Source organism: Palaemon carinicauda, chromosome 8 (assembly GCF_036898095.1).
Source record: "Palaemon carinicauda isolate YSFRI2023 chromosome 8, ASM3689809v2, whole genome shotgun sequence".
Classification (NCBI taxonomy): Eukaryota; Metazoa; Arthropoda; class Malacostraca; order Decapoda; family Palaemonidae; genus Palaemon; species Palaemon carinicauda.
The window spans coordinates 120,932,418-120,952,638 of record NC_090732.1 but is presented as its reverse complement, the minus strand read 5'-3'; the positions used below and the strand labels follow the sequence as shown (position 1 = coordinate 120,952,638).

The window sequence follows — 20,221 nt, the reverse complement described above, 5'->3', positions numbered from 1 at the left end:
TTTCCTACTTTTCCAAGGTAACACTATTCAATTTTTTTCTAAACGAGGCCTGTTTGCAGATTTGATGATGGATCTCCAACCCTTAACCCCATGCATGACTGGAGGTATGCTCACTTCATTAATGTGGCTCTACCTATCTATGACGTAGTCCAGGGTTTTTTTTTTTTTTTTTTACTTTTAACCTTTGCTGGAATCTTGTGATTGTGATGGCTAAATCATGCTAAGTGAGGTCAGAGTTGAAGTCATTAGCTTTAATATTACCTGTGCCATATGACCTTTGGTAATTCCCACACAACTTAGTTTTTTCCCAAAATAAACATTGAAATCTCCTAACAGGACAGTCATGTCAGTTCTGTAGATCTTTTGCAGCATTGCATAAAGAGCACAGCATAAATTGTCCCTAGTTATTTTGTCACCCTCCAATGTTGGAGTGTAAGCACTGATACTACTCAAGAGATATTATTTAGGCAATGGAATATGCAAAGTCATAAGTCTTTCATTGACATCTGGTGAACCTTTAAGTAAATTTGATATAATTTTGATTGTAACGGTGAAATGAACATAATGGATCCAAGTAGAATAATTTGGAAGCCATTCCAGAAACAGGTGTATCCCTTACCCACTTCAGTGAAAGTCGATCCTAGGGAAGAGAATTGCTTAGTACAGCAATGATTATATTGTATCTATAGAAACTATTGGAAACCACTGCAGCTCTCCTGGTTGGTCTTGTATCTTCATCAGTAGTCTGATCTTTAAGGATCCTTATGTTCCAGGTTCCTATGATCAGTTTGTGGGTAATTTAGTGACAACAGTGTAAGCTCTCTGAATGTTTGAGGCTAGCCAGGTAGATCATGTGTGGAGTAAAAAATGTTTGGGCTACCTTTTCTGGGCCCCCCATCATTTATGGGTGAGCTGTTTGGTATTCTTTTAAAGGCCAGCTCTATCACACTAGTAGCTGCCAAATGCAAATCTGTAGGTATGTGTTGCTTAGCTGGGGGCTTGAAAGTCCGGCAGCATAGAGTAAATTTTCCTACAACGTAACGTGGCGCGGAAAAAAAATGGGCAGGGACGGCCAACGGGTCACCATATATCATTTCAGCTGTCAAGACATCCAGGGCATCTTTAGGAGTGGTTCTTAGTCCCAGGACGACCCAGGGAAGCTGGGTAAACCAGTTGGAGTCTTTGCAGCGCGACATAAAAACTGCTTTGAGGGTGCAATAGAAACTTTCAACCATTCAGGTGGCCGCAGGGTTGCATGCAGTTTTCTGATGTAGGGCGATTCCCAGAAAGTTTTCTAATAATGTCCACAACTGACAGGGGAAAGTGGTACCCCTGTCAGAAGTAATATGCTTAGGTTTACCAAATCTAGCTATTCATCCGGAGAGTAAAACAGATGTACATGAGGCGAACTTTGTAGTTCCCATGGGAATGGCTTCATGCCAACAAGTGGAGTGGTCGATGACAGTGAACAGGTAATGATATCCTTGTGATGTGGATAGGGGCCCAACTATGTTGAAGTGGATGTGGGTAAACCAACGGTGAGGTTGAGGAAAGGTGCCCACTCTTTAATCCGTGTGTCGAAGTACAGGCTCGGACCCAATCCTTAGCATCCTTAGTAATGCCATGCCAAATTTACTTGGTCTTCAGTAGCTGTGCAGTAGATCAGCACAAGGGATGTGGAAGGTCATGAATGAAGTGAAACATTTGTCAGAAAATGGGAGCAGATATCCAAAGTCTAGGTCTACCAGTACTGACATCACAGAAGAGGGTGGCATTGGAGTCATTGAGAGGGACGTCTTCTCAATAGAGGGATGTGCAGGATGTCCTTAATGCTTGGTACTCTGGATCATTTCATTGAGTTTTTGCCAAGGCATTATAATGCAATCCTAGGTGAATAGCAGCCAATATGTTTCTTGACAGGGCATCAGAAGTGGGATTAATTTCCCAAGGGACATGTTGAAGGGTGCAATTGTATTGAGACATGGTAGAGAGATACTGGCGTTGATGGGCATACATCAGAGGAATGTGGTCGTGCGAATGATGAAGGGTGTACCTTCCAAGTGCATTGCCAGCAATTCGTGGTCGAAGGTAGAGTACCCGGATTCCAACTTGGACAGTTTTTTACTGAAGAAGGCCAATGAGTAGGGTGAGCCTTGACCACCTGCTAGAGTATTGCACCAATACCAACATTGCTGGCATCGGTGGAGAGAAGGATTGGTGCTTGTGGCACAGGAAAAGTGAGAGCAGCAGCACTTGATAGGGCATTCTTTGCGTTGCAAAACTCCGCTTCATCATGGGGACCCCACTTCAGGTCTTTTGGCTTGCCCTTGAGGGAGGTGTAGAGATGGGCAAAAGTGGTAGCAATGGCTGGCAGGAAACAGTGATAATAGTTGATCATGCCCAAGAATTCTTCCAGTACTTTGATTGTTTGATTGATTTAAAGTTTTCAGGCATCCTGATATCTAAGGTCATTGGTGCTGATATCATTTAGTCTATATATATAAAAAAATAAAAGAATATTCAATTAAAACAATAAAAGTTTAAGGTTATTGTAAAAGATATATAGTTTTCAGAAGACCTGCGTCTGAAATAAATCTAAAAATGCCACTTGCATAGTAGGACACATCATATTCAAGAATCTTGGCAAGGATGAACCTGCCACCCTCACCTCGAGCCTCAAATAAATATCTATTCCTTAAGTTATTATAACTGGGACATTCGGTCAACAAATGCCTCACTGTTAGAGGTACCAAACAGTCGTCACAATATGGTTGGTGTTGGCCCTTCAGCAGAAACTAGTGTGTCAACAGTGTGTGACCAATACGGAGACAACAAAGGGACGTCTCCCATTTTCGGGGCATCATGTCATACCTCCAAGGAGATATGACATTTGTTACCTCTCGCATTTTATTCCCATCTATACTATCCCAGTCCTGTTGCCATTTATTGCAAAGCAATTTCTTGATGTTAGGTAGGAAGTCATTACAGGGAATGGGATACCTTCTTGGCAGCAACTCTGATGCTGCATTCTTCGCCAATGAATCTGCCTTCTCATTCCCACACACACCTACATGTGCTGGAACCAAACAAAATCAAACCATTATACCTCTCCTTCCAAAAATAAAAAGCCATTTTAAAATCTTTAATACTAGAGGGTTACTAGAATTAAAAACTTCTAAAGCTTGAAGGACACTTCTTGCTTCACTAAAAACGGTAAAATTACCCTCCTTTTCCAAAGCTATTTTCTCAACAATGGTTAGTAAGCCACAGTTCGGCAGTAAATATTGAAGCTGTTAAGAGGAAGTGCACCTCTACAATTAAAACCATCACCATGTACTCCAAATCCAACGCCAGCATCAGATTTGGAGCCATCAGTATATATAAAAGTCGATCCCCTATGTTCTTCAACATGTTCCATAAACAAAGACCTGGATTCTAAGTCAGTCATATTCTTCTTAACTCCACTAAAATATTTACAAAAAGATATCTCTGGTAATTTCCATGGAGGCGTTGCTGATACCTTAAATGGAAGCACCCTAATTCTAATTACAGTAGACTTCCGGGGTACGGCATCCCCAGTTTACGTTTTAAGGCCGATTCACACGACCCGTCGAAATGTTTTACATTCACACGAGGCGTTCCGTATCCGTTTACCAGCGCGCGGTTTTCATTGTTTACTTAGACTCTGTCACGTTAGGACCGTAAATTACGATAATTTTGACACTAAGATGTTGGTTGATAACTGTGTTGATAAAATAAGTTATGCAACTTCATAATGCTTTATGTTCTATGCCAAGAATATTAAAATTGCGATAAATTACCTGTTTTATTTAATGCCTCTCCAATCATTTTCCATATATTTTATTTATGTAAATTATTTCTATACATCTTGTTTGCCATGTCAAACATCTCCTCATACCCTTGAAAAAGTTCAATTAACCTCTAATACATGGTGTCAACAACAAACTAACTAATTTCTATGACTCTATACTATGAGGAAAAGTCGGGGTTGTAGGCCACGAAACGAACGGGTACATTACAGGTCCTCGTTCACACAAAACATCATCCACCCGTTGGTTGGGACGGGTGGCTAACGTCCGTCAAACCGGTTGGGGTTTCTTGGGAAGAAAGCCGAGCCGCCTCGGAAGGGCGACGTCCGAGGGCCGCCGTCTGCCTGACGGGTCGTGTGAACAGTTGCATTTGAATACACGTAAGAAACCTAGACGCCGCTTAACCGACGGCGAACCTGTCGGAAAGAAAACGGGTCGTGTGAATCGGCCTTTATTCACGTACGGTGTGGAATACGATGTTTTTTCGTCCCCTCGTTACAACATTTTTCCCCACCTTACGGAATCGAATTCCAAAACTCATACTTGGCGGTTTTTACACGTACGATTGTGCGAGTCATTAGCCTACCACCATGCTCATACGTCACTGCATACCTCACTAAGAAGATGGTCTGCTATTGGTTGGCGTCACGGCATCACTAAGATGCCGATACGCTATTGGCCAAAATCCCTCCCACAATGCCTGAGAGAGATGCTGCCTCTCTCTCTCTTTGTTATACGCGCGCTCAGTTCAGAATCTCATGTGTGTTTCGTAAAGACTATCTCGTGTGAGTGCTTGCGATATCGTATTTTTTTGTGCATTTTAGTGCTTAATTCTAACTTTAATTCATTAGCCATGGGTCCCAAGATTGCTAGTGATGTTAAAGGGAGAAGTAAGAAGATGATTACTATGGAAACGAAGCTGGAGATAATAAAGAAGTACGAAGAAGGCATGCGCATCGTTACCCTCGCTATTATGTATGGCCGTAACCAGTCTACGATTGGTACAGTTATCAAGAACAAGGAAGCCATTAAAGCAAGTAAGTCTTCTAAAGGCATGACTGTCCTTGCCAGTGGAAGGACCTCAATCAACGATGAGATGGAGAGACTCCTTCTACTACGGATTAAAGAGAAGGAAATCGCTGGTGATACACTCACACAATCGGTAAATTTGCACAAGGCGAGCGCCATCTTTGCCGATCTCGTGGAAGCCCAAAGAGACAGCAGAGACGAAGGAACATCGCAGCAAGGCCCCCAAGAGTTCAAGGCTTCTCATGGGTGGTTTGATCGGGTGGTTTGATCATTTTAGGAAGAGGACTGGTATTCACTCAGTCGTCAGGCATGGAGAGGCGGCCAGTTCTGACAAGAAAGCAGCAGAAGAATTCCTCAAGAAGTTTGAGAAATTAATTTCCAGAGAAGGCTACATTCCTCAGCAAGTGTTTAACTGTGATGAAACTGGCCTTTTCTGGAAGAAAATGCCCTGCCGTACATATATCACAGCTGAAGAAAAGAAACTTCCTGGCCATAAACCGATGAAGGACAGACTTACGCTTGCATTTTGTGCAAATGCCAGTGGGGACTTAAAAAAATTAAGCCCCTACTGATATACCACTCAGAGAATCCTCGTGCCTTCAAGGCACAAAATATCATGAAGGAGACGCTCTCGGTATTTTGGAAGTAATGCCAAGGCCTGGGTCACGAGGACCATATTTATTGAGTGGATAAACGTCTGCTTCGGTCCTGCTGTCAAGAACTTTTTAGAAGAGAACAATCTTCCTCTCAAATATCTCCTGGTACTGGACAATGCCCCTGTTGGCCTCGAGGACAACATTCATCCTGACTTCTCCTTCATCAAGGTTCTCTATCTGCCACCAAACACCACCCCTCTCCTCCAACCTATGGACCAGCAAGTTATTGCCAACTTTAAGAAGCTTTACACGAAGCATCTGTTCAAAAGATGCTTTGAAGTGACCGAAAGCACTCAACTCACCCTCCGTGAATTTGGAAGGGGCATTTTGACATCGTTCAATGCCTGAAGATGATCGACAAAGCTTGAAATGAGGTTTCACGGCTCACCTTGAACTCCTCATGGAAGAAACTGTGGCCAGCTGTTGTGGCAGAACGAGACTTCGAAGGTTTCAATCCCTCAACCGAAGACGAGGCCGTTGATGATCCTGCCCCTGAGGGTGATGTTGAGGAAATAATTTCAATTGGGAGGTCCATGGGGCTTCTTGTCGATGAGGCTGACGTCCATAACATTATAGAGGAGCACAGGGAGGAGCTTATGACTGAAGACTTGAAGGAGTTGGAGGCAATGCAGTTGACCATCATTCAAAAAGAGCACGGGGGGGGGGGGGGGGGACTGAAGAAACGACATCGGCAGAAATAAGGGAAGCTATCGTTTGGTATGAAAACCTTAAAAGTTTCATTGAAAAAAAAAAAAAACACCCAGAAAAACTTCACACAGGTCGTCTTATGGAGAGTGTTAAGGACAAGTGTAGGAGTCATTTTCGAAATATGTTGAGGAATCGTCACAAACTGGCTTCTTTGGATAGATATTTCTCCAAAAGAGAAGTGTCAGAAAGCAAAGCTATTCTATTGCCCGCCATACGACATTTTCACCATACGATACCAACTCTGGAACGCATTAATGTCGTATGGCGGGGGCCTACTGTATATCAAGACTGTTTAAAAATTGTTTCACCCGAAACCCATAAGGTTGAGGAGATTTTGGGTGCAACTCAAAGTATGTTGAGTGACTTACATGGCTTGCAGTCTGAAAGGCTAAAGAATTAGGGAGTCTTTGCAATCTAAACCAATACCGAATAATAGCAGAAATTCGGTAAAGATCTAGAAGTAACTATCCAGCATCAACAAGGAGACTTGGGATAGGTGAGGTTCTAAATACTCCTGTGGACAATCTAATACCACCATGATGTATTGAATCTAATATCTTTAACTGGCTTGGGGTGGCTGAGGAGTATATTTCACATCCATAACTGATTTTGGAAAAAATCAAGGCCTTGTATAATTTCAAAATAGTATTGCAGTCCGCCCCCCATGATGTATGGGACAATACTTTCAAAATATTCAGAGCCTCGAGACATTTAGCTTTTAACGCTTTTAAGTGGGAAACCCATGTAACCCTACAATCAAATATCAAACCTAAAAATTTAGCTTCACTTGCACATGGTATCCGTTAAAGTTTTAATGTATATATCCAGGTCTGGGTGTACTCCCTGGATACAACAAAAATGGACAATAGTAGTTTTACTTGTCGAGAACTTAAATTCATTCATATCGGCCCATTGGATAATTATGTCAATTGAGAGTTGTAGTTTTCTCTCAACCATTGCCATTCTAGTTCCAGCAAATGATATTGAGAGATCATCCACAAATAATGTTGAGAGAACATCCCGGGGAATGACTGAGGATATCCCATTAATTGCTAGTGCAAAAAGGGTTACACTCAACACACTCCCCTGAGGAACTCCTTCCTGACACTTACTCTCTGATAGAACTTCCCCCACTCTCACTTGAAAAACTCTATTTGAAAGAAATGCCTGAATAAATAGTGACAGCTCTCCTCTCAATCTCAATTCATGAATTGTTTTAAGTATACCATATCTCCAAGTGGTATCATATGCCTTTTCAAGGTCAAAAAAGACTCACGTGGTGGTGGTGTTTGAAAGCAAATGCTTCACAAATAGAGGACTCAAGTCTTATCAACACATCATCCAGTACTTTGATGGTTGAGGGCATGAGGAAGCTCTGAACGGCTGCTACCTTCTCAGGAAGGCGGTGGACTCCTTCAGGAGTGATGCGGTGCCCTAAGAACGATTTTTGTTGGCGCCAAAGGTACACTTGTCATACAGGACTATAAGGCCATTTTGTTGTGGCTGGTCCCTCTTTGGGGGAAGAGAATAAAAGTATATCATCCACGTAACATACGCAGAAGGGAAGGTTCCCTAAGATGTCATCCATGAGGTGTTGAAAAGTGGCCCCAGCATTACAAAGGACAAAACCGGAGTAAATGAAGGTGTATGTACCAAAGGGGGCGATGATGGCAAGTCTTGGAGAGGTCTTCTGGGTTCATAGGCACCTGATAATATAAATTCTGGAGGTCGACCATGGAGAAAACCTTCACTTTCTGCAAGGAGGAGGTCACGTCGACGATATTTGGGAGGGGTTCGTGATCCGGGGGTAGTGATACATGTTCAGGCACCTGTAAGCCCTACATGGATGCAGAGAGCTATCTTTCTTCTCAACAATGTGTAAGGGATGACGACCATGAGGTTGAGGCCTTTAGCCAAAGACCCATTTCTTTCATTGAGGCTAACGTTAGTTTAGCGGCTGCCAAATGATCCGGTACCAGACGCTTGAATCTGGTTAATACAAGGGACCCAGTTGTCTTGTTATGGTGATAAACACTGTTTGGCGGAAATCGTGGGCCTTTGACGAAATTCTGGACGGAAAACTTAAGGGTTTGACTTGAGGAGGTGGGTATAGGCATCTGTGACTGCGCTGATGTGGAGAGCAATGTGAAAGGGGCCGGGTTGGAGAGGTGTCGAGGAGTACGAATGTGCAAGCAAGAACGTCACAAAAATTTAAACATTAAAAAGCATCAACTATCATGATAATAGCAAGCTGGTCTATAACAGTGCAGGGAAGAGTGAGTGATAAGTTAAAACAATCAAAACCGTTACGGTTTAGAAGCATGTATGAAATACGTACAGTACACATCCTATTAACAAAGGTGCCACACACCCCGATACCTACTAACACCCCAAAACACTAGTATCTTGTGGAATTTTCTATTTTCTTTCTAGTTTACTATACCCAACAAACCATGGTAAAATCAAAGATATTCTATGTTCTATATACAACAAGAACAGTTTTATCCAGAGTAACACGAAATTCCATTTCCACTTGGGAATCCTCCGAGCCAGAGGGGTCCGTATTCTCTATGAATACCATGATGAAATTAATATAGGTCAATTTTTTTAACGATCTATGTATAGTTGGACGCAACCATCCCTGGCAAAACTTGTTCTTAAGATTTGCACCCTGCCACACACTTACTTCACTGCAAGTAACCAGAGTGTGGGGAGAGATGGTAGAGGTGGCGACTAGGGCTAAACACAGGAACTCGCCGAGCAGTAAGGGTGTGTCTGGGTGCACTTCTGAGCTAGATATACCAGGAATTTCTGTGTCCAATTGTACCAAAGAAAAATGAGAATAAGACAAAATAGAAAAATTTAAACAAAATAAATTCTACTGATTCAATCATTATTTGACAGATACATAGTCGAAAGATGATCATTCCCCTAAATACTGTGTAGCAAAATATCCCTGAATTAATCCCATGGAAATATTTCACTTATCTATATTTATTACGCTATTTACTTTTTTACTTTGGATACGTTTAAGGAATAAACTTGAAGCAAATTATTGGAAACTTAAAAAACACAACCCAAGAGTCTGAAAACATATTATAGGCTTGTCAAAATCAAGTGGTAGGAAACGCGAAAACATCATGAGAGTAAGTTTGTTTGGAAATTTCCAACAGATCCTGGAGGAGTTTGTGTTACAATGGGCGCCAAAAATCTAAAGAACAAGTGATTAAATCTTTGATTGTTGATGCGAGATGTACCTTGGCCAATTTTATGATAAAAATATAAAAGTTAACAAATAAGTACCACAAAATTAACAAGAAACTATGAAAATAATACTCATAATTACATGCCCAGTTAAAAACCAAAATTAGACGAGGAATACTGTAAAGAAATAAGAAAAAGTTATAAAATAAAATGCCATCTACTTAATTTAACTATATATACCTTCACATCTTTTCTTGTATTCTATGACAAGGGTTTTACTTAACTATGACGATATCCAAAAACAGTAATAAAAAACAAGCATGACTTTACTTTTCCTGTGGATGTGAGTAATTCCTATGCAAAGAAATTTCATATTACTGATATTACTATATGTGAAGACTTCATTAAATATTTTGTATAGGAAATATTTCTAAATCTTTATTTAATGATCATTTCAAATGATATACTTAAAATTTATTACTTACCAAATTACTTCTTTTCTAGCTATTTACTTCGATTTTATGAATGCAATTCATATCTTTAATCAAGACTGTTTCTTTGGATTAATAACTTTTCAATCGAAATTTATGTTCAATCGGTTTTCCTGTTTATCAGTCAAATTAGGGTTATTTCTATTATTACATAATAATATAAAATAGATCTTATCCAGCTATATGATAAATGTTATAATTTATTTATTACTATGAATTTCCTTGTTGTTTATTTTCTTTTTTTACTTTTCAGACACATCGCCGAGGAACTTCCAAGTTACATAACGCCAGAACGGATTAAAGAAATGACTCCTAGAGAACTGGATTATCACTACTTCAAGTAATCGTTAATTTAATCATTTACTGTTCGAATGATTCTGATAAGAAGCTCCTTTAGATTATAACCTACCCCTTACCTTCGTTATCCATTATCATTTAGCGACTAGTCATGTTTACTGGTTTATTTAGCTTCAAATAACTCCATTGGTATCCATTAATACTACATTGCAAGCCGGAACATGTCACTTATAGGTTTAAAGGTTTTAATCTTTAATACTCATGAATGGCTGAGGAAACTGACAGGACAATGGCCAAGTGGCTAATCATCTAAACATGATCAGCGTCCAAGTCCCTCTCCACCAAAACTAGGACCAGGGAGGGCCAGGCAATGGCTGCTGATGAATCAGCAAGTAGACCTATATGTTACCCCAAAACCCCCATCCATAGCTCACAAGGATGGTGAGGTTGTGGGCACTGCTAGAAACTACCAAGATTGAGCGGGTCTCCAACGTCCGTCCAGCTGATCGCCAGGCAGGGACGTTTCAAGTAGGCTGCCACAACCATTATAATGCTTCTTCATCCTAAAGAGCATAATACTCTGCATTCCCCCAGTGTTATTATTCGACTAAGTCCAGCTACATCTTCCCACACTTACTCAAATATGCTGACTTCACAGTTCGCGAACAGCTTCTTTCCCTCTCTTGCAAGCCTTTTATCATTTTAATTCTATTTGTTTTTTCTCCTTTTATGTTATCTACGATCTATCAAGACGCAGGTCTTTACTTGATTCAAGGTTAACCTCTTTCCTGACTCAATAAATAAGACATCTCGTTTCTAAGTACTTGGTGATTTTGTCGGCCACGTTAACAATCCCATAAGACCTAGGCGTAAAATGAAGAAGAAACCCATTTCAACTTTAGGCCAAAGCTCCCTTCTTCTCTAATAGAATGAAACTTCCAATAGCCTCCCCGTGGATAAACAAATGAAGTTCAACATCAAAGATTTCCCTAGGCTTTTAATTCAATTATTCCTTCTTATCTGATTCCTGTTTGTTTCCATGATTCAGCCATCTATTCCGGAGTTGAGAGCATATAAACCACACGAAGAGGGAAAGGATTCTGATATAATTTTAGTAGTAAGTCAAAAAGTTAAACAAGTTTTTGTCTTTGATTTACCTACTAAAAATAAAATCTTTCCCTTTCTAAATAAATGGCGACGAGAAGGGAGTTTCATATACGAACGCAAAATGTTTAATGTGCAAACTGTGAGTTTAAGACCTAAGGCAAAAACAATTTCTTTTACAGCTGGAACAGAATGTAAATTTGAAACCACTTCATTTTTATATTCTATACCTCGAGGGCTGAGTGCTTTATTGCATTATTCTTTTACTCTTGGTTTAAGAGATTAAACAAAATATAATAATTTGACATTACATTTTATATTTCGCACTTCCGTCCTTTTTTATGCGATTTGTGTGATATATTCACCGCGTGGTTAATTTTTTCCATTAATTCTGAACGGTTCTCTTAGACTTATCGTCTCTGCACCTTCACTTTTTTATTTCACATGCCAGAGTTATCCGATGAAGAATAAGTAGTAAGGAAGTTTTTCCTGGCTTTCTTGTTGATTTTCTTAACGAACATTATGTACTATGAGATTCAGGGCCTCTGTAACACGGTTTTTTGGACTTTGCTCCTTATCAAAGCATTGGATGTAGCTGAAAGTTGATATATGTATATTTTACAACCACACACAAATTTTGTCAGCATTATCAATAACCTAAACACAATAGTTTTAATTTTTATAGAGTAAAAATGGTCTAGCCGACGCCATGGCCAGTGATAACGAGCCAAGAGTCGAAAACATTCACTACGTAAGCAATGTAAACACTTTGACAAAATTTTGCCCCGCCCATCCACCAGACACCCATTCAACTTCTTCCATCGGCTCTGAAACCCATAACAGTCAAGAATGGCTAACAGGATTTGGAATTGCCCCCGTGGTTGCAAAACTGCATTTGTGTTACGACTTGCAACTTTATACAGTCAAGAGAAAGCCCGTGGCCATATTTACTATCGCCTGAATAGGTAATTATTCAGTTTCTAGTTTAAATCCAATGTTTATAGTCTGATTTGTATTTAGCGTAACAGGATTATAATACTTGTAATGTCATTCAGGCTTTTGAACATTTCTATTAACTATTCACTATGCCACCAAAAGAGAGAGAAAGAGAGAGATTGTATGTAAACAGTCTTTATATAACTATTTTTGTTAAAATAAGATTTTTGTGCTAAAATCTCCATCAGACCAACCGTGTTAGCTATGTTTTGGGCATGACTGCATTTTATAAATAAATCCTGAATAGTTTTAGGAGTTTTATTTGTACATCTAATGGGAATTTATAGAAGTGAAGTGAACATAATTCATTTATCCTTTAAAATAATTACTACATGTAGCAAAACAAATAGTAGTAAAGATGATAATGCAATGAAGGAATGATACCATACTTTATCTTTAGCTTCAACATCGGCAATAACATACCCAGTTGCCATAATTTGTCAGCTTAATGAAATAACCTATCATCTAAAGTTAAACTTAATTTCTGAGGAGGCCATGGCTTATTGCACAGTGAAAGAATATGACAAAGACTTTATGAATGGCGGAACGATACATAAATGTGGGTGGGGTATTTGTGCTAGCGTAGTAATACTACTGTACTGTAGCAGTAGTGCCGTAACAGTACTATACATGAATTAAACGTTTAGGCCAACTGCTGGGATCCTTGAGGATCATTTACCACTTCTTACAACTACTCGAAAAATTAGTTTTGATAGCCAGAATTTAAATTTTCTGATCCAACAATGCCCATGATAGCCTTCAGTGTTATCCTGAATTACAACGAGGCCAAAGTGGGTGGAGCCTCATGAAGTCATCATTCTGACGATAATTACTGGTGAAGGTTTAAAGCCAAAATATGGTACCAGTTATTTATTTATTTTTTTCTTTTTTACAGTAAATACGTAGGTAGCTAGACAATAAATAAAAAATACTGGACATTGGATATAGCAGTTAACAAATCAAGCTGGTCTACTACGTTTTTGAAAATTACCAACTAATCCATACACCTTGTCAATCTGATTGTGACCTATAAAGTAGACTGTAATTTCTTAGGAAACTTATTCTGGGAGTTAGACTAATAATCGATGTGTTTTTGTATTTATTAACATATTTTGTTCGTTTGTTCATTATGACAATTCTCAGTGGAGAGGTTTCAGAGTTCATAAAGGTGTACTGCTTTGCTTTTATTTACACTTTTGTGTTATTGTTGGCAGAGGTATAGCCTTCGTTACGTATAACCAATCATCGATCGAGAAAGAGAGAAGAAATGCCGTCATAAGTTACGTAACGAGTGCGTTCGAAACCTTTTCTCTGAGTAAGTTGGCCCGTCTTCAAAAATCGTCACTTTTACTTAATAAAGTACCAAATTTATTCAACCTACGTAATGCAGAATATAGTCAAAATTTATGTGTAGATATAATGTGCATTCTGAATAAGCGTTATATTTATGAAATTCATAGAAAAAAAAGTTATTGCGAAAAAACCGTGTTACAGAGGCCCTGAATCTCATAGTAGTTCATTTCTCTATTATTTTGTTTTTTGCCTTTCATTGGAACGCCTTAGATATTATTACCCTTAGGAGCAAAAAATTGTTTAGTAAGTTTCATTGCAATCATCATTCAGCTGGTCTTAGTTGAATGTTTCTCAGTGGCCTGGACCAAATATTAGAAATAATTAAAAGACCGCCTAAATTGTTATAACGTCTTAGGATGTGCGTTATGAATGCAAACCAAAAATTGAATCAAAATTAAAAAGATAAATGATGAAAATAATAGTTTGCTAGGAAATAAATAGACCCAGGGCAGTCCCTGTTTTTAAAAAGAACATCTGGATTCTCAATTCAATAAATATTTTCTTCTTTCCAGGATACACGATTTTGATGATAACAGGAGACTGGACGGCCTAGAACTACTGCAAGCACTTGGACACATCCACGGTCATGACGAGGATGATGATGATAATGACGATGACGAGGAAAAATTCAAATTACTTAACAAGGACGAAAAAGAGGCTTTGATAAATCTCCGGAAACAAAAACAGGAAGAGGAATGGACATTCTACGTCGGTTAGGAATACGTATTGTTCTCTTATATGCATCATTGTAATTTATCATTGAATGCATTTACATTTATCTGCACTGTTGCTGTAACTGCTACAGTATTTTCTAATTAAGCAATGCTCACATCTCTACGGTCTATTTTCTTTACTTTTTATGATCAATGATAAGATTCTAAACTGAGCACTTTCTACAGATGAAATAAAATATAGATATCTCTACCACATTCATAACTAAAGTGTCTTAACAGTAATGAACTTCTGTTCATGAAGTTTCCACATTAGCCGCAATATACTCTTACACGGGTGGATTATCAACAACATGTCAAACACCCAAATACATTGTAAAATCTACCACTAACAACGTGTCAACATTTTCGCTCCTTAAACGTTGATGTCCCTTACTTCCAGTACCTCTTTTTAGGTTCCTCTTCCCTACATCTTTTTCAATATATCTGATTCCTTCCACATGTGAGAATTGCTCAATTTCTCCTAAATCTAATGCATTCGAGCTGTTATCCATCCCGAGAGACTATAAAACACCACACGTTTCCTAGCTCTACACGTTTCAGCTATAGTCGGTATTTTGATTCTCTGGCCTTGGCATTACACTCATTACCTTTTCATCTTTGAAATGCGATTATCCTTATTCAAAACGGGGTAAGCGAACATATTCATATTAAGCATAATGGTACATAACCTGCAAAGCAAGATTCCTCTGATTAAAATTGCCTACGTAGAACCAAAGTATCGATAAAGAAATGTGTATCCATAAAGAAATAAAAATGGTAAAGATACTTTTCCGGATAAATGCATGGATGTTAATTACGAAAGTACAGACAAGTCTCCCTTAATCCAGAAATCTCTAAGGTTGGTGGCTCTGAAAATAATTGTCTTTAACCCAAGAAAACTAGAAATTCTTTCTAATGAAAAAAAAAAAACATCTCAATCAATTACATCCTGATTTTCTGCCTTTCTAATTTTCATTTTACTGGTCACAAAACCTTCCTTCAAATTATAACTGGAGAGGCTTGTCCTTAAAATTGGTTAGTGATTAGGAAAAGTTTACACGTCCTGCTGTTTCTGTGGTAAATTATGATTTTTATTTGTAGATTCACAAATTCTTTTGGTATTCAACTTTCTTTTAGTTATATATCAATTTTTAAAGGCAGACCTTTGGATTATAGATTATAGATTTTGCACACAGTAGACTTTGCACACAATATTCCTCCTCTCAACTCTACTAAGTAATAGCCACGTTCATGTCGATGATTGTCCCCTGTTGACTGTAGCCGAGCAATGAAATTCATTCCTTTTTCTTAAATTCTTTGAGTAAATAACTTGGGAAGGATGAATTATTATAAAGGGTACAGTATGAAGACCAGGAACATTAGAATCAAAGGAGCAAAGATTAACTAAAAACCGCGTATGGAAGGTCTTATCTTTTTCACAATGAAAGAAAGAAGACGATCTATTACCTTACAGTTAATGAGGACTTCTTAACGCCAAGTTCAATGAAAGGGTTCATGCTCCCACTCACTCAGCTGGATGATTTGAGGCCCAGGAGGAAAGCTTAAGTTACAATAAGAGAAAGCCATCACAGTATTTAGAATAGAGCTTTAATAGACACTGTTAATCAACAATCTTCACATAGAAGCAAAGGTCAAAGGTTAATGTGCCAAATGGCTGGGAACTACCAAACCATGCGTTAGATAGAAAGTATCTGTTGGGAAGAGGTGAAAGTTTAGACTTTAGAGTAACAAATTAGATAATTATTTGACTTACGGAATTTGCGCCATATGGCCCGTGCTAAATCAGAGATGAAACTGAGAAAACCTAACAGACTATGAAGTAAGAACAAGAGTCTGGGCATCATAATGGAAGAAAAGAAGTGGGATGGAAAGTAAAATGGAAGGAAATAAGATATAGATTAAATACACAAAAGCGGAGGAGACTTTCGAATAGGCGTTGAATGACTTGAGGAAATAAAATGATCAAGAACTTCAATAACCTAACCTAACCACCGCCATGACAATCGAGGACACATGTAAAGTGTTAGACAATTTGTTTGACGTCATTCATGACAGATTTTCTTTAACACCGAAGTCCTTTAGGCAAAATCATTCAACGTTTATTCAGAAAGATAAACGTACATTGTAGCAACGGCAAGATTAATGAAAAAGTTAAAGGAATCTGGCGGTCAATAGAAGAAAAAAGAAACCAAAAAATAGCATTGCCGTAAAAAAAAAAATCCTGGCTAAATGGGAACAAAAAAAAGAGAAACTAGCTTCCTAAACTTAGCTATATCAGCGCTTATGTTACAGACACAATAAGAACAGCATCGTCCCCCTTTAAAATTAAAATCCTAAGTACAGATTCACATAAGGGTTTTGAAAAGAACAAGGAGTATCACAGGGCAATCGAATTTAAAAAGGGTAGATTGAATGAGGTTATGCATAAATGATGTCTCTTGGAGAAAAGGATAGAGGAAAGATTCAAAACTTTATAAAAGTTAAAGATATACAGGTTTCAGCTTGAACAAATACTGCAACTACCTGTATATTAATCCACTCTCTCCACCATCACCACGAACTACATTTCACACAATGGCGCGGGATATAGGGAGCCCCACTTATTGTACTTAATATACAGCATTCAGTGTTATCATGAGTGAAAATTATCAGCAAGATTATTTGGTATGGTAAAAATACCTAATCTATAGTGGAATCGGTTTATCTGACCAGTGCTATAGGGGTCATATATCTCTCCAGAAGGAGTATCTTAATAGATGATTGGTTCCTTTGCAAACTGATTTTTTTTTCTTTTTGTATTTTACTGATAGGAATTCGTGTAATTTTTATCAATATTATCCTCAGTATAGTGGTAACCTATTTAAAACGCCCCTCCCTGAAGTTCTGTCGGACTGGGGTTCGAGTCCAGCTCAAGTTTGATACTTTCTTGTGTCTGCAACCTTTCCATAACGAGCTAAGAATGTGGGGTTTGGGGGACCATATAGGTCTACCTTCCAAGTCCTCAGCAGCCATTACCCGTCCCTCCCTGGTCCTGGAGAGGGGCTTGGACGCTGATCATAATATTATGCATATATGGTCAGTCTCTAGGGCACTGGCCTGCAAGCTAGGGCATTGTTACTGTCCCTTGTCTCTGCCCTTCATGAGTGACCTTTAAACCTTTAACGTCAAAAATATTGAATGGATATTATGATCTCAAAGTCTATAGTAAATAGGAATAAATGATGAACCATAGGTAAAGCTAATCATACAAATAGCAGAACTAAATGGAGTTTTCTAAGACAATGGTTTGATGAAAATAAAAACGAAATTCAGACTAAGACATTACCATGGCAGGCTCATTCTCAATTAAAAAAGAGATAAGAGTATGCATAATGGCTACAAAATTTGTTTCTGCTGAGAAACAAGTGAGACAATGAGAATATGGCCATACCAAAGAATTAAGAGAAAAATCATATAAAATAAAATTATCAGACACCTGTTCTTTTCCTGGTCTTGCTAACTTCGTTTTGTTTACCGCAAGTACTTAGTCTTTAAGATTAATATACATAAATATTCTATGGCTATGATGACAGATTATTCGATCGGATTTCACTGTCGTATAGAATTGACAAAAATTAATATGCGAGACAAGTAGCTAAGGGTCTTTGGAGTCTATCCCCATGATTAATTATCTAAATCACGTCTACCATTTATTTTAAATAATACGAGCCCAGCGTGCAGGTAATATTGTGGGAATTTTATAGGTACATTTGGATATCAAGATGTCATTTACTGAAAGCATCAGCCAAGTGTGGTGAAAATTATGCGGTCAGACAAAATTTACGTCAAATATACGAGCATTCCAATTTGCTTAAGGAAATCCACGCATTTTACATAAGTTGGTTTTGTGCTTCAAACGCGTGACTGCTAGGGTTTGTTGTAAGTTTTTAGTAAAGTCTTATTCGTTTCATACAAAATAAAAGATAAATCTCTCTCTCTCTCTCTCTCTCTCTCTCTCTCTCTCTCTCTCTCTCTCTCTCTCTCTCTCTCTCTCTCTCTCTCCTTTTTCCAATAAATATTCAACTTGCGCGAGTAAATAAACCATTGAGATAGATATATTTATATAGCCTTCGTAAAACGCAAAATTAGAAAACAATTTCTTTGATAGAGTACCATTCCATGCACACACAAAGTAATATATGAAGTAAAATCTGTTGAATGCCATTTGTATAAATTGTATTGTTATATAAAATCTGGCATTTAAAGCCAAATTTACTCCTAAGCATCCTATCATAGAAACAAAAAGAAAAAATACTCTTATAATGGAAGACCAATAATCATTTGGGTAAAAATCATATAAAAAAATATAAAACATGAGGTCTTTTTGTTCTTAATTAAAACTACCACCCGGAAACTACTTTTAGCATTTGAAGATCTACAAATTCTACCAAAGTTGGAAAAATCTTCAGAATTCTTCTACTCCTTCAGGCAAGAAAAACTATCGGAAGATATTTGCAAAGTGGGATTACATATATAACAAAGATAAGTGGCATATGTTCCGAAAAAGAGTACTAAACCAGAATAAAATAGTATGATTTTGATAAACATTATACTGAAAAAGTCCAGAGCCACTTTTTTGGATTTTTTGAAACTGGTCAATTCATAGGACCTCTCTTTTAAAAATACTCGTGAGTGACAAGGGATAGATTATTGCATTTAATCAGTGACACAGGTGTGATCAATACCCAGACCTCTTCCAACCCAATGGCTGCTGACGACTCAACTAGAGACCTGTGAACCACAAAATCCTGCAGTCCTTAAGCTCTCGTGGATAGTATGGTCACATTTACCATTGAAATCTACCAGGCCATGAATGTGGCTTAATGCAAGACCCACAGGATGAGAGATATTCGGCAATCCATATAATTCACCTTAAATGGTCAGTTTTATCCGTGCGGCAGACTAATTGATAGGTGGTTTCTCTCATCAAATCACATTGGACTTTAGCATTCGGATATGAGGGAGAAACGCCATATAATAGAAGAGTCAAAATTGGTAAACAATTATTAATTTTAAAGTTTTGTGATCTCTAGTGTCAATTCGATTTAGTGTACGAATTCTAAAGTAGTTAGCTGAAAAGTTACTTATTGCACAATAGTCAGAAAAACTACTTTCAATACCATTTTCTGCTCTCAAACTAATTATAAACATTACTTCAGTTGAAACTCTCAGTTCTAAATGATCAGTCATAACCGAGAGCTTAACAGACTATGTACTGGAAAAGTACCAGTTCGGCCTAACTTGAAGTGTTAATTGACAAAACCGAACTGACAGTTGAAGTACTATGTACTGAAAGAACAATAGAACGTAATGCACTACATGAATCCACACACCTCAGTGCTTTGATGTCTTTCACACAAGGACAAATGTTAAAAAATATCCTTTTCAATTTCCTAGAATCATGAAACAACAATCAAAAGATTGTTGTCAGGAAACTAGAAACAACCATTCATGTGTCTTAACTTTCCCTAACTTATCCTTTGTTATGCCTTCGGATGAAGTATGAAAGTGCACATTGCGAGGCAGCAATATACATGTACATGTACTGCTACTTATTACACAGTCATTAATTCTTTCTAGGCCAGTAATGACTTGATAATTATTACTATGTGCTAGGTTGCTGTTAGGTTATATCAAGAGGTGAGAAGAATGCAACTAACTTATTCAACAGATAATGAATTTATATAAAAGCAGTTCCGAGCAAGAATGTCACAAAAATGCAAACCAACTAATGCATGAAAAGGCAAGCTTAGACAGGTTCTGCAATCAGTGCAGGGAAG

General features: G+C 38.1%; 1 protein-coding gene across 1 annotated transcript in view; it reads left to right on the top strand.

The window, feature by feature from the left end:
• LOC137644963 (multiple coagulation factor deficiency protein 2 homolog) overlaps nucleotides 1–20,221 on the top strand; it is a 53,010-nt gene that overhangs the window by 17,468 nt on the left and 15,321 nt on the right. The window contains exons 2-3 of the mRNA XM_068377835.1: nucleotides 10,172–10,258; nucleotides 14,181–14,380. Of these exons, the coding sequence (XP_068233936.1) occupies nucleotides 10,172–10,258; nucleotides 14,181–14,380 (287 nt within the window). The remainder of the gene's footprint in view (nucleotides 1–10,171; nucleotides 10,259–14,180; nucleotides 14,381–20,221) is intronic.